Source organism: Aulonocara sp. 'chitande type north' Nkhata Bay, linkage group LG8 (assembly GCF_057382095.1).
Source record: "Aulonocara sp. 'chitande type north' Nkhata Bay isolate Kocher_YH1m ecotype deep benthic linkage group LG8, A_spYH_male_GT1.1, whole genome shotgun sequence".
Lineage (NCBI taxonomy): Eukaryota > Metazoa > Chordata > Actinopteri > Cichliformes > Cichlidae > Aulonocara > Aulonocara sp. 'chitande type north' Nkhata Bay.
In genome coordinates this window covers 2472152-2487156 of record NC_141351.1, presented here as the reverse complement: position 1 = coordinate 2487156, position 15005 = coordinate 2472152, and the positions used below count along the sequence as shown (strand labels likewise).

The 15005-nt window shown below is 41.0% G+C and overlaps 2 protein-coding genes across 6 annotated transcripts in view; both read left to right on the top strand.

Annotated features, from left to right (window-relative positions):
• The first annotated feature begins 1185 nt into the window (after positions 1-1185).
• On the top strand, positions 1186-12190 carry daglb (diacylglycerol lipase, beta). Its single transcript, XM_086302780.1, has 15 exons — positions 1186-1881; positions 1983-2134; positions 3290-3464; positions 3570-3837; positions 3969-4091; positions 4178-4305; positions 4387-4513; positions 4612-4695; positions 5596-5673; positions 5759-5839; positions 7440-7567; positions 7806-7874; positions 9887-9959; positions 10054-10307; positions 11028-12190. Exons 1-15 carry the CDS (start codon positions 1787-1789, stop codon positions 11221-11223), a joined length of 2031 nt encoding a protein of 676 aa, XP_086158906.1. The 5' UTR covers positions 1186-1786; the 3' UTR covers positions 11224-12190.
• A 1769-nt stretch (positions 12191-13959) lies between these two features.
• Positions 13960-15005, top strand: part of spag9b (sperm associated antigen 9b) — a 38138-nt gene continuing 37092 nt past the window's right edge. For 3 of the 5 annotated variants that reach the window (XM_086302777.1, XM_086302773.1, XM_086302772.1), the window contains exon 1: positions 13961-14714. In XM_086302777.1, the coding sequence (XP_086158903.1) occupies positions 14415-14714 (300 nt within the window). In that variant the 5' untranslated portion in view covers positions 13961-14414. Of the gene's footprint in view, positions 14715-15005 lie in introns of all 5 variants that reach the window. The other 2 variants (XM_086302778.1, XM_086302775.1) reach the window with 2 other exon arrangements.

Sequence of the window (15005 nt, the reverse complement as noted above, 5' to 3'; positions counted from 1 at the left end):
TAATATTGTAAACAAACAACAACTGCAGTGAGAGTCATATATGTATGTAAGTATGGTATCTCTTGAGTGACATAAAAATATAGCAACAAAACCATATACTGTGTAATAAAGATGGAAACCGCATTATGCGTTTGAAGCCTCAACTTGTGTATTTTGATTATCACCAGCTCTTTTTTTCCCCCACATTTATTTATTTATCTATTTTAGCTCATTTTAATTGGTGGCTCTGATTTAGGAATGAAGGACACTGCATGCTCATATGTAAGAGTCACAAAACCACAATGCTCTAAAACATGCCCAGTCTTTTTCATAATCAGTTTAACTCTTCATGAGGAACCAAATAAGAACTGTAACTAATGACTAAGACCATAAACTTCACAGGAGAGTGTTTATTGATTGATTTATTGACCCTGTTATTGTAGGGTCTACCTTACAATATAAAGCACCTTGAGACGACTGTTGTTGTGATTTGGCGCTATGTAAATAAAATTGAATTGAATTAAAGCCATACATTACACACACATAATCTTTGTCACCCCCTGTGGTAACGTGGCAAAATAATAATTTACTCATCTAAAATCTGTCAGGCAGTCAGTAATCCAAGAGATGGTGGGATAATGTTTCTGGCATTTCCCGTAGCTTCTCTCTCAGGAGCGGCTATACTGTATACAATGCTCTTGAGAAATCAAAGAAGGAAGCCCATTTGTACCATGCAGCCATTACTAGAAGTGGTATCCAAATATTGGTAGAATCAATACCAACACTGGCATATGTATTGGATCGATACTGTGCGATAGGATCTATACTTAGATACATACAATCATCAGAAAGGAGACATGTCTGTGTAAATACTGGTCCTTTCAATAAGTCACACTTAACAAGTTTTATTTTTGTGATAGCTGTTGCTTTAGAAGACTGATTACCTATTAACTATTCAGGCATTCAAATAATAATGAACAGTCATTAAAAACGTGTTTTGACAGGTTGATGATAATTTAGTTCATAAGTCATGTCATGCTGCTCTTAAGCTGCCTTTAAGTTAAAAGTATCTGTATCGGTATAGGTATCGACAATACTCTCTCCAGTATCTCGTGTTATGAAATCGTGCTTCAGCTGGAAACTCTCAACAGAAGAGAGCTATATTTCTGTCTGTATGGTGACCAAGAAAGCGGAACTCTAGTTTGTCCCTGTTTCACCGGAAAACATATGCGGACGGACACTGCTAATTTTCCTGACAAAACAAACCCAAACCTACTCAAATGTATCAGTTTTTTGTTTCCCTAACATTTATCAGGCGACATGGCGTACTCAGTAATATGCTGACACATTACTAGCTAAGTAGCTAGTCCTTGTCATTGGTATTTGTGTTTAGTTTCTCGGAATAGCTCGATAGTATTTTTAGCTAAGGTTAGATGCTAATCGCGTAACATCCTGCAGGCTGTCCCATTAACAGCATTAGTTGCACGGTCTAATGCTAGCCAAACCAAGTGCCAGCAGGTCGCATACGTCTTAGAACAACAGAGTCACAGGTCGGTCTTGTCGGGTGTAGCTGACACAAGCGCCAGGGTGGAGTTAACGGTGTGGGGTCTAAATCGTATTGGATAATTATGCAACGTTGGAATTTTGATGAGACACCAGTGGGTGAAGATCGTTGCCAGCTGGGTTGGCTGTTGCTTTGTCAGTGAAGTCATGCATGACGTGAACTTTGTGTTGCTCAAGAGAAGCCTTTCCACCGTGTAGCGCCGAAGCCATCCTCAGTGAGAGATCTCCGCTGTTTACCTGCAAAATGCCTGGAATGGTGGTGTTTGGTCGGCGCTGGGGGATAGCCAGCGACGACCTGGTCTTCCCGGGCTCCTTTGAACTGTTCATCCGTATACTTTGGTATGTTGATTACTCTCGTGAATACTGAAACACCTTTGCTAACCTAAGCCTGTCTAACTCGGCGCATTAATATAACTGACTTTGTTGTTGCTTTTCTCCAGGTGGATTGGCACCATGGTGTTATTCATTTATCACAAGGGTCACTTCGAATGTAACGGGAGAGCAGTTCTTCATAGCTACCTGGTTGGACTGCTGGTTGTGCTGGCACTCATCATCCTCTCACTGTGTGCTATTGTCTACATCAGTGCTCAAGGTAAATTAGTTGGGGTTCATTAGAGGTCTGCCTCCTTAGTGCACACACAAGGGCCACAACCTTAACCTGAAAATGACTGAACTGTAACAGAGCAACCTAGGAACCGCAAGTAAGCCTGCAGTCTAAGAGCGAAGAGCTCTAATTGGGTGATGCTGTAGCCAGTACTATAAGGTCATTAAGATAATTTGGGGCCTGATTATTCAAGACCTGAAATGTGAGGAGCAGGATTTTAAATTCAGTTCTGGATTTAACAGGAAGCCAATGAAGAGAAGCCAGTATCGGAGAAATATGCTGTCTCGTTCTAGTCCCTGTCAGTACTCTTGCAGCAGCATTTTAGATCAACTGAAGTGAACCCTAAACTGAACAATGCCATTGAGTCATTTCCCGTTTGCTTCTTTAGCAACATATATTGAGCATCTCCTTTTTATTGTGTAAGAGTTTTCTGATGGGGAAAATTGGCAAATCCTAACCCATGCATTAGACCGTGCTCGAGAAGGAGTGTGTCTTTTCCACACCTGCACTTTTCTAAAAAATGCCCAACAGAGGAGTGTATCACTACAGTCATTCAGATATGAGTAGTCTTTTACTGGCTAGCTCCCTAGTACAGAGTACACATGATGTGGGAATAGAGCAGCTAGCGAGTGGGCATCCTGTAAGCTCCCTGCATGCTCTGTTCTGGCAGCTTCTTGACTTAAATCTAATGGAGAATTTGGGGTAGTGTGGATACTTCTGAAGCGCACATTTTTCATGCTAGGTGCTACATGTGAGAAAGGACAGCTGTGAAGAATATTTTGATTTAATTCTTCTGCCTTTTCCTTCTTCATGTTGGGCAGAGAGCTGACTGAATGCTGGACTAACTTGTTGTCGCATCAAGTTGCGTTTTCTAAAAGATGTTGGCTAAGGGATAGCTGGTTAGAATACTAACTTTAGATGAAAACAGTTAAAACTGTCGCAGACCATAGCATGCATCAGTCCAACACGTGATTGGCTCAAATGTTTTCTGGTTTGGCTGGTGATTGGCTCTTTGCAGAAACAATTTTACTGATTTGAAAGTTTTCAAACTAACACTCTTATATGTTGCACATTTAAAGATCTGCCTGTCTGTTGGAAGTTTCTTTCTGTATCTTTAGTGTAAATTAATTTTTACTCTGTCAGGTACCATTACAAACCCCGGCCCGCGGCGCTCTATGCCTGCGCTGGTGTACCTGCGGGCGATACTGTATGTCCCTGAGCTGGTGTGGGCCTGTCTGGGAGCTGTCTGGGTGTCGGATGATGGCCGTGGCTGTGATCCTGCCACGGTAGGAGCCGTTATCTCGGCAGTTGTCGCCAGGTAGGTTGTTCAGGTGTGAGGATTTTGGTTTATTCAACTAGTTAATTAGTTAACGTTGCTTTGATCAACCTTTTTCCCCCTCGCTTGTTTCTGTTGTGGCAACAGCTGGATCATCCTGCTGTTCACGGCCGTGGGGGTAGTGTTTGTTTTTGACCCACTGGGAAACCCTCGTCCTCAGCCTCCTGCCATGGAGCCACTGGGAGTGCGAGACATGCAGAGCAGCGAGGGCACCCAGTTTCTATCCACGGCTCGCTCACTCGCTGTTAAAGTGTGGGAGAGCAGGCTGCGGCTCCTATGCTGCTGCCTGCCGCAGGACGAGAGCTCCCGGGCAGCGTTTTCCAGCATCTCTCAGCTCTTCAGCAGCTTCTTCTCTGTAAGAGATTTTTGAAACGAAGCAGAATACAGGCTGAAAAAAATAATGTATTTAACATTAAAATAAGCTGCGTCGAATATAATTTCCACTGATGCAAAACCCACTGTGAGATCCTCTCTGTCATGCTGCAGGACACAGATCTGGTTCCAAGTGACATAGCAGCCGGTTTGGCTCTGCTGCACCAGGAGCAGGATAAGATGGAGCGAAGCAGAGATCCTGATGTCGTAGTCCCTCACAGCCCTTCCTCTCCTGTAGTAAGTCATGATTCATGTAGATGAAGTCGAGCTCATGTTGTGAAACCAGCAAAGCAGAATCCTACTTATTTATTTACCATTTCAAGGGAGAGGATCTGGAGGACGAGCTGGAGAAAGCCACCCACTGGATGCAGTTTGCTGCGGCGGCTTACGGCTGGCCTCTGTACATTTACTCCAACCTCTTTACCGGGCCCTGCAAGCTCAGTGGAGACTGGTAAGATGCTGTGCGCGTTGGAATCAGCGGAACCTTTGGTGAGACGAGTAACCCAAATCCTAATGCGTGCACGTGTTTCAGCTGCATGAGTCGCGTAGCCGAGGACGAAATCGTTGGAGGAGATCACCTCGGCTGCCACTTCTCATCCATCCTACAAACCACTGGTTTGCAGTACAGAGACTTTATCCACGTCAGCTTCCACAACCAGGTGGGGGTTTCACTCGCCATTTACGTTACATAAGGTTCAAGTTGAAGGCCACCTCCAGCCTCACGACAGCACATCTAAGCACACGTGGTATGTTGCAGATCTATGAGATCCCCTTCTTCGTGGCTCTGGATCATAAGAGGGAGGCGATTCTGGTGGCTGTCAGAGGAACTCTTTCACTGAAAGTGAGTTGGGACCTATTTTTTTCCCCCCTTTTCCCTTGCCAAAAATAGTATGGGGTATCAGCTGTCTAAGTATGGATTGTTTGTTGTATGTTTGGGTTTTTTTTCTTCCCTTCCCCACAGACAGCCCTCTCATTCTTATTTTGAAAGTTGATGCTAACCAGCTAGACATGAGGTTTCCTGTCTTGTGTTTACTTGCTGGCAGGCTTTGATGTCACTCCACCAATCTGCCTTTGTGTCCTTGCTTTATATCACAGGACACCTTCAGAAGTCTTTTTCTGGCAGCATGAGATATGAAACAATACAATTGGTGGTGATTTTAGAATCATGACTGATCTATGCGTGGTGCTTTCCTCATACACAGACTTTAAGTGGCTAACCCATGTGTATTTTCAACTCATTTTCTTTTTCATCCCTCTGAGAGAACAGAGCTATCCACCATCACATTAATAGTGGACATTCCCTTTGTTCATATTTTGAAAAAAGCAGTTTTTGTACCGGCCTTTTCTGTGTGACAGATACAAAATCCAAAGAATACACTCAGAGCCACATTTGTAATGCTTACTGTCTATTCTTGTCTCTTAATTTTCAGTATCACTTCCCTCTTTTTGTGTTCAACGAAGTGAAAAGTCAGTGAAAGGATAGACTGATAAATATAGGTCTCATGTCCCCATCTGATGCCATGTGACCCTTCAGCACTCACTCAATAGCACTTATACAAAAACAAAGTTGAAGTGAAAGAAGGTGTGTTTGCATCACTGAGTGTCGACACATGTGAGTGATGTAGGTGAAATGGTGATTAGATTTGGAATAATTTAACATTTCTTCTTATGAGTCTGGAGCTTCAGGAAGGAGCTGAATGATTTTTACCCACAAGAGAGTTAAACTTCATGTCTCCTGCAGGATGTCCTCACAGACCTGTCTGCTGAATGTGAGAACCTGCCTGTAGAAGGAGTGTTGGGAGCCTGCTACGCCCACAAGGTGAACATTCATTTAAATACAGCTCTCCAAGGTTGTCATTGTTGAGGTTCCTGCCAGATTCAGCAGATGTCTGTGTCTCCTGCAGGGCATCAGCCAGGCAGCGGGTTACGTCTACAAGAGGCTGGTGAACGATGGCATCCTGAACCAGGCTTTCTCCATTGCACCGGTAAGAAATGTAACTGGGCCAGAGGCTACCTTTCAGTTGCACTTTAGGTTATTTTAGTTTTATCACAACTAGATCATTTCATCAAAGATCAGGTAGTACTTCCCACTAAACCACCTGAGAATCAGTAGTTTTCTTTTGGGGGTTTTGTTTGTGTTTTTTCCTGTTCAAAGGGTTTTTTTTTCCTTCCCACAGTCGCTAAGTGCTTGCTAATAGAGGGTCATTTGATTTTTCTTTTTTTATTCTAATATTTTAGGGTCTTTCCAATATAAAACACCCTGAGGCGACTGTTCTTGTGAACTGACACTTCAGAAAATTCAATTCAGTATTATTTATAAAGTCAGTCTGAGTTACTGGTGCTTGAAGTACACAAGGGTGTGTCCAAATGTGCTTTTTATTTTGCATAATTTTTCCACCATTTGTGATCCTTGATGCTTGGCCACAAGAGAGAGCAACATAACCTTTTCCAGGCTAAAAACCAGGTTTTTTTCCTCATAACCACCTGAACATCAGTGTCACGGGACTTGTATAAAAACTGCACCGATTTAATGTCAAGAAGAACAGAAAACAAACGTTGCTATCCTGGATGTTTGAGCTGTTTTCTGATAATTCATTGAAAAGAAAAAAAAAACCCATTTTGGTTAAACTCTCAGGGGCCAAATCCCAAAGGGGGATTGGTGTTTGGTCAGAACAAGTTATGTGATCTCAAAGGTGTCCTTTTTACCTACATTGTGAAACGAGACTCATCTTCAACACATGATTCCTTAAGAGTCAATGGTATCTTTGAATGTAGTCATATAATAAAGAATTGTTAAATTATCCAATGTGCTCAATCCACTTATACTTAAAGCTTTATAACAGTTCTGCTTTTTAATCTGGTAAAACGTGTGATGCAAGAGCCAAGAGAACAATCACAGGGTTGTGGCTCCAAACCAAGCCCAACATGAAGGAAAAACAACTTTTTTCAACATCAGAAAGTTGTTAGTAGGTTGTTGCACATATTCTTGGTGGAAAAAACATTTTTACTACTCGAAGTATATTCTCCTTTGGATTCATTCTGCGGCACCAGCTAAGCTTCACATGCTCATGATAACCAGTTGGTAAAACCATATATGATACTGCGATTATCAAGAATTTGCACGTGTCTCACAGTGTCACCATAAGTTGTCAGTTAAACTTGCAAACCGCACCTAATTTGCTCTAACTCAGCCTTCTCAGTTTTGCAACCTTGAGTGCAGAGAATTTCAAATGTAACGTTCATTTTTATCCCACGTGGTGATGTCAACACCCTTGAAAATTTACCCAAAAAACACTTTCTGAAGTTTTCACTTGTGAATTCTCAGAAAATGAGCTTAAAGTTTGAAGGGGCTGCAAAGTTGGTTTGATTGCTTAAATGTGTGTTTCAGCTGGAAACTCTATTAAAAAACTCACAAGATTTTATTTGTGAGATAATCGGAAAATATAAAACTGGCCTGCTTTTTTCCCTCCTATATGGAAAAATAACAGCTCTGCTTTCTGTGTGTGTGTGTGCACGCGGGCAGTTGTCTCCCTTCTTCTGTTTGAAGCCACACAGATGACGTGTTTGTGTTCCTGTTTTTCGTAGGAGTATAAATTGGTGATCACCGGTCACAGTTTGGGTGCTGGTGCAGCCTCAGTGCTGGCTATCCTCTTGCGCAATTCCTTCCCCACCCTGCAGTGCTATGCCTTCTCTCCACCAGGGGGCCTCCTAAGGTAAGGCTGACAAAGTCTGAGGTCAGGACCGATTTTAATTGGCAGCTACAGGCAGCTGTCTGTGGACAGATCTGGTGGAAGAGCTGGGTGGCTGAGCAGTAATTAGAAAAACTGCTTTGCCACCCAGCTAATGTGATGTATGTAATGTCATATTTAAATAGTTGATTACGCTTGTAAACTGTCAGGTATGGGACAGTTTTCTTAATGTGTTTTTGTTCTACTTCCTCTCTGTGTGCAGTAAAGCTTTAGCTGATTACTCCAAGGACTTTGTGGTCTCAGTGGTCCTGGGAAAGGATCTGGTTCCCAGGTAACACGGAAAGCTCGTTACTTTATTTACTTCTTAGTAATCAGAATGTATTGAGTAACTAAATTCAGAGCTCATAGTCAGTATGTGATGCTGAATAGATGCTTGTGACACTGATCTTCACTGTTCACAGTGGATCATTAAAGGTCGTGTATATTTGTGTGTTAGCACACAGCAGTGCTGTCTTCAAAAAGCCTGCATGAATGTTCTGTGGTGAAACTATTATAGACTACTGCATGATGGAGATTCTATATTTGGCTCTACCCTGTTATTACTCACATAGGAGAATACAAGTGTAACTGACACACTCCTTTACTTTCTAAGCCTTCGTCAAAATTTTAACTCAAATTTCTATATCTAAGGATGTAAACTTGTGTGAACAGATGGTGACATGTTTTAAAAAACTGAACATTTTCAGACTCTGTAGTATTTCCTCTAAGTTGATTTCTAATAATATATTATCATGTGTTTGTATACATGATGCCATTAAAGTGATCTAAATATTAAGGAATCAAAAATGTGATCAAGTAATATAACAGCCGTGAGTGTTTTTATTTTACGTACTTGAAATATTTAGAATCTAAGAAGTCTGTTCTCTCTGTCCACTTAGTCTCAAGCCAACTTCAAATCAGGACAAAAAAGAAAAAGTGATGTTTGTTTTTGTCCTATAAGTAAGACAACGAGGAAGAGTTAGTTCAGTCACTAGCAATATGTCATTGTTAACTAATGCTAGCTCACCTGCTAACATAGACTAGCTGCTAACAGTGTGAAGTAGCAAATTCCTATCTTAAGTAACATCAGCTAATTTGGCTAATTAATGCAGCTGTTTATTTTCAAGTTATTCTATGAGCTAATTTTGTGAAATAACGATGTCACAGCAGCATTACAGCTGCTGGCTAACCATCGCTCTCTGTTCATATTGCTAGCAGTATATCTGCTGTAACAGATAAGTGGGTACATTACTACATTTATTTCACAAACAGCGCGCACGTCAGTCTGTGATTCATCAGTATTTTCTTCCCTGTACTCTACCAACATTTTTTTTTTGTTTTGTATTATGGTAAGAGTACCTTAGAAAATGATGATGCTGATGATAATAATAATCATTTCTTTAGGAATTAAGTTTCATGTGAAGAATATAACCGGAAGGTTTTTTTAGGCTGCAACTTCCTTTTTTCTTAAAACGTATTCTAATCACAAACTTTTTCCACTTCTGGGTTACCAGTACAAAGATCAAACAGTAAAATAAATTCCAGACTTTTCATAAATAATATTGATGGTAGAGTTTTTTTTATGTGTTTGTTTGTTTGTTAAAAAAAATCCAATCCACACTCATTTGATCTAGGAAAAAAATGTGAGGGGGGGGGAAAAATATTCCCTATTTGTAAAATATATTAACTCAAAAAAAAAAAAAAAATCCTTATAAAAATCTAATAAAATAGTGGACCAGTATAGCAAAAGCCGTAATGGTCCACTTGGGGAAATAAATTTGTTTGGCCTTCAGACAACAATTCTGATCACTACACTGCCGGACAGCACAGGCAAAAACAAAAAAAAACCCAACAAGTCACTCTCAAAAGTGTGTCACTTTTAATTACACACCTATGATTATAAGCTACTCAAGGGAAATGTCAGCTTGTGAATTTAGACATTTTGCTACCACCCAACATGGATCTTTCACTGTTGTCCTCTTTCAAACCAGTTCATCGAGCAATAAAAAGGCTTTATGAGCCACCAGGGAAAGTTCGCTGGAGTTCGATGACATTTGCTGGGAAAATGATTGCTAAAGCCCCAATCACACAGGCCTACTGACTGGTCAGTGACCCCCAGGCAACCACCCGTCACTAGGGGGGAAAAAAGCATGGATGGACCAGAGTACGACACAAAATCTCCAGTTTCTCAAGTTGTTTTAGTGAATGTTTGCAGACAAACGTGATCTTTTGAGTTTTTATGAATGTTGCACAGACAACCTTATAATCAATCAACTGTCTCTGTTTGGTTTTTTTTCCGCTAAGACTGAGCATTCCAAACATGGAGGATCTGAAGAGAAAGCTACTGAAAATAGTTTCAAACTGCAATAAACCCAAAGTAAGAACCCTTCATATAGCCCTACGCCTCTAGACTATCTGGAAATGAAGTTGCACTTGTGAATTTTGGACCCTTTTTCATGTTTGCATTGCAGTACCGCATCCTGCTGCAGGGATGTTGGTATGAGTTGTTTGGCGGAGACCCGGATGACTGCCCCACTGAGATGGATAACAGGAGGGAGCAAGAGCTTAGCCAGCCCCTCCTGGGAGAGGAGTCTCTAATCGTTCGCCACTCATCCTCCTATCAGAGCCTGGGATCAGATGAATCACCCGCCCACACACCTGCACACTTGCCTCTCTTCCTGCCGGGACGCATTCTGCATATCACAGAAGATGGGCCGACACGGAGGTGGGTCTGCAAATGTTTCATGTTCCCAATGAGCAGATTCACAGCAGACTTTCCAAGTGTTGATGACTTTGTGTATCTTGTAATTCTTTTTCAAGAAAGGCAAAAGTTCTTGACACATTCTTGGTTGATCACTGACTGGTTTGCGGTTCAAAAGTACTTCATATCCCCTTCAACAGTAAAGCAATTAGGGAACCCAATGGCAATTTTGCTAGCTTAGCATATGAGGACCAGTTGTGTATTTTTGATCACTATGCTAGTGTTTCAAACTAGATGTGTGGGGGAAGGACCAAGGGTTACTGCATACTGATAGAGTACGACTGCATAGACAATTTGAATTCTTTGGGACACTAATGAGAGAAGTTATGTCCAAAGTCAACATCGTGTTGCATTTAGTAAGACTTGAAACTGGAAACTGAAGACATAAACTCATCAGAAAAATATTTACTGATGGCATGGATCAAACAGCTGAGAGCAGTTTTCCTATGCAGTTCATTTTACAACCAGAGGAGTCGCCCCCTGCTGGACGTTAGAAAAAATACCCCCATTCTTTTAAAGCAAGCTACTTCCATTATGTATCTATAGTCTGTAAACTGTGTTTAGGCTGTCATGTGTTCATGTTCATTATAACCCCTAAGCCTAACTAATAATTTTAGATGCGTATAGTGTTATGAGAGATAAGCACATAAATTATTTGGTCACTCTGTCCTCTACTTTCCTTAGATCCTGCTTTTCCCAGGTCCGGTACCGTGCAGACTGGTCAAATGAAATGGCATTCCGGAGTATTTTGATCAGCCCCAGGATGCTTACGGATCACATGCCCGACATTGTGCTCCGAGCACTCGGCACTCTGACCAAGGACAAGCCCTTTTCCCTGTGCCCTTCATCTTTAAGCGACAGCCAGCACAACGCTATCTGAAATGTACCATAGAGACTGTTTCCTTGTGTCTTCACTCCCAGCCTCCGCAATGTTTAAACCACCTGCCGATCATTTGTTTTCTGTGTGTCGATGCCTGATAAAGGACTGCTTCAGGTAGTTCGCGTGGCCTGTAATCACAACATTTCCTCATATTTTGGCTCCAAGCCTTATGAAATTTCAAAGATTTCAAATATACAAGTATTTGATCAGAGAATACGTGAAAGCGTAGCCTGTTATGATCGCCATGGAGGGAACCTTATTTGTAAAGAAAAACTCTCTGGAGCACAAGTTTCATTTGTTTAATTGCACTTTTAATGATTTATATCAAATAATTGTATGTATTTTGACTTTGAGTTACTCCTTGAGCATCTGAATGCCATGATCTTTGAATGTGCGTTGTGTACAATATTTGACAGTGCTGCAGTTTTTACCGTGATGCCGGTGTTGTTGATTTTTATGTCTGTGTGAGCGGTGTGTGGTTGGAAGAGGCTGCCCCCTCCTTTCTTATCTTCTTTCTCTTCAGAGAGTGAGAGCAGACTGAGTCAGAGTGATAAAGGGGTAGCTTTCGCCACAGAAACCTGTACCGGATTCACACCTTCATTGTGTAGTAGCTGTGGTTAGCTTGTCCTGTGTTTAATGTCTTGAGACATCAGGGTGAACAGTGCCTATGCATTACAGAAACCAAGCTGAGAGACACGGTGATGAGCACAGCTTGTTTACAGTGAGATTTTTTTTTTTTTCTTCAGTGCAGTTTGAATAGTGCATGGTGTTTGACATAAATGTGTTGGTGTAAGAAGTAGAAAGATTGTACTTACACAAAAGGTGGGAACCTGTTTACTTGCCATGGATATTGCTCATTTCAGGTGATATATATATATTATATTATAATATGCCTGCATAACAATCTCAAATCCTCAATAGAAAGCATTGGACTCCTGGATGCAATTAAACTCTTTTGTGAAGCACACCTTTTTTATTCTTTCATTTTTCCCCTCTTCTGAATAAACAATGGGTTTCTCAGTGAGAGGAGCCTGTTGATCTTAGAGCCAGCAAGTTTTATAAAGCTTAACAATGGGATTAATCCACGGACTGAAGCCACAGGAGTCAGTTGGGGGGATGTAATTATGAACAGGCCAGGAGGCATTAGTTCTTACCCTATTTTTAACTTTAAACACAAATTCAAGAAAAAGAAAAAAAAGTATGACTATTGTTATGTAATGTAGACAGCTCATTTGAAAGAGGCAGCGAGATCAATGTAAGCAATAATGAAGAGTTTTTATTTTTATATATATATATATATATATATATATATATATATATATATATATATATATATATATATAAATAAAATTAGTGCAGAGATTCTTTTTAGAACCTCTGCATTAATGCTATACTTGAGGCTATATATTACATGAAGACTGAAAGATACATAAAATGTGTTAAACTTTGATGTTTGGTATAAAAGGTTGCTTTCATGGAAGTGTTTACCATAAATAAAAAAGAAATTAACAACATATTATCCCTAAAAACACTTTTTTCTGTTCCAAATTGGATAAATTTGTCCTGTAAACACATTCAGTTCAGTTGATTTTTGCTTAACCTGTGCCATATAGCAACAACAGTCGCCTCATGGTGCTTTATAATGTGAAGCAAAGAACCCACAGGAATACAGAGGAAACGACAAAGATCAGAAGACCCCCTATAAGTAAGCACTCGGTGACAGTGGGAGGAAAAAAACTCCCTTTTAACAGGAAGAAACCTCCGGCAGAAACCTCATCTACCTTGACCGTTTGGGGAACAGACCCAACGTCAGATTAAAGAACATCTTCACAGGTAGAAACAGCTGTAAATAATCTTAAACCCCACCTCTAGGTAAAAGCATGACCAAATCCACTTAATAATTTAACAAGTATTACATCAAAAGGAGATCACAGTATGGAGAGCTGATAGAATGAGGGTGAAGTTTCTGCTCATTTTGTTGGATGCTTTGTTATTGTGAAAACTGCAGCAATGGTCACTATATGTGCTTGGATGAAAAGATGATGTGATGCAGTGGCAGGAGAGGCTGAAACGCTGACTGCACAACTGACCGCATTAGAAACAACTGCATATTCTCTTGATAGTACTTGAAATCTAAAGGGATGTAAATTTTGAACATGAAAGTAAAATACCGTGTGGATGAAGGAGTTGGTGAGACAGGCACATTCTTTTATCGAACCATCTTTTCATTTTTTTAAAAAGTGTCTTACTTTCAGTTTTTCACACTCTGTCCCCCGCAGAGATGTGACGTCAGCGTCACCAACATGACATCTTCAAGTGATCCCTGTGAGCTCATATTTCCAAACTGACTCGGGAAATGACAGAGCGGTTATTCAATGCGTTACTAACGCTGCCCAAACGACATCATCCCAGGTTTGACTTATGAAGGGAATCAAATGGTACGCCTACATAACTGCTTTGTTTGTGCTGCAGTGCTAGAATTAGAAGTTGGAAGCGTGTACTAACTCGGTCAATTAAATAATTTAAATAATTATCGATATCCTTTAACGGGAAAATTACGGGTAAATTCTGTATTTTATGCATATGCAAGAAGGCGAAGCTACAAGTGTTTTTCTTTAAACCAGTTTTTGATACGATTTTTTCTCCGCCCCTCAAACGTCACTTAAAAGTAACTATATATGAGCAATAGTTAAAATCCCATTATTATTATTTTTTTAGCTTTGTAAGCACAAGCTATATTTGCTAGCATGGGCTATTGGGCTATACTGTCACCTTTTAGTGTTTTGTTTTTCCATAACTGCTAAATAATTTGTTCTGTTATGTTGCGCTTACTACTTTTTTGATTCGTTGAACTTCGCTTGTTCCCATCTTTCCAACAGCGCGTGAACGCAGCAGCAGAAGCCCATCTGTTGGATAGGGAAACTAATCAGGAGCCAAGTAAAGACTTTTCAGTACTGCTAGCTTCTAGGCTAGCAAGGTTTTAAAGTCTGCCGTCCACACGACTAAGGGATAGGACTTTGTTAATGAAGTACAGCGCCTTCGCTGCATGAGAAACAACATTCGAGCGATGTTTTAGGAGCACAGTTTTGTTGTTGCCGCGAAAGTAGAAGGTGGGTAGCCTCTGGTCAGCCGAAGCTTGCGGCTAGCTCATTAACGTTAGCTGGGAAAGAAGTGCAAGTGGAATCGGGAAAATGGAGCTGGACGACGTAGTCCTGTATCAGGACGACTCGGGCAACTCGACCATGATGTCTGAGCGGGTCTCAGGTCTGGCCAGTTCAATATACAGGGAGTTTGAACGGCTCATAGAAAAATACGACGAGGATGTGGTAAAGGAGCTGATGCCGCTGGTCGTCGCAGTGCTGGAGAACTTGGACTCGGTGTTCGCTGTCAACCAGGAGCACGAAGTGGAGCTGGAGCTGCTGAAGGAGGACAACGAGCAGCTCGTTACCCAGTATGAGCGAGAGAAGGCACTGAGAAAAAACACAGAAGAGGTGGGTCTGATTAAAAAAACAAGCAGCAACAGCGCCAAACTAATTTACAAGCGGGATTAAAGATTAAAGGCGTGTATTATGCGCTCGATGAAAGGATTTGAGCCAAAGTCAGTTGGAAAATCTGGCCACTTTACTGTTGCAATGCTTTTCAAGTACACATAAGCGCATTACTTATCCTTTTGTACTTTTTATAAAGTATATAATTATTCGGTACACTTGCATTTCATTTTCTTATAAAGATCGTCCTGTACCCAAGCCATCCCTTATGGTCAACTCTGAGACACTACACTG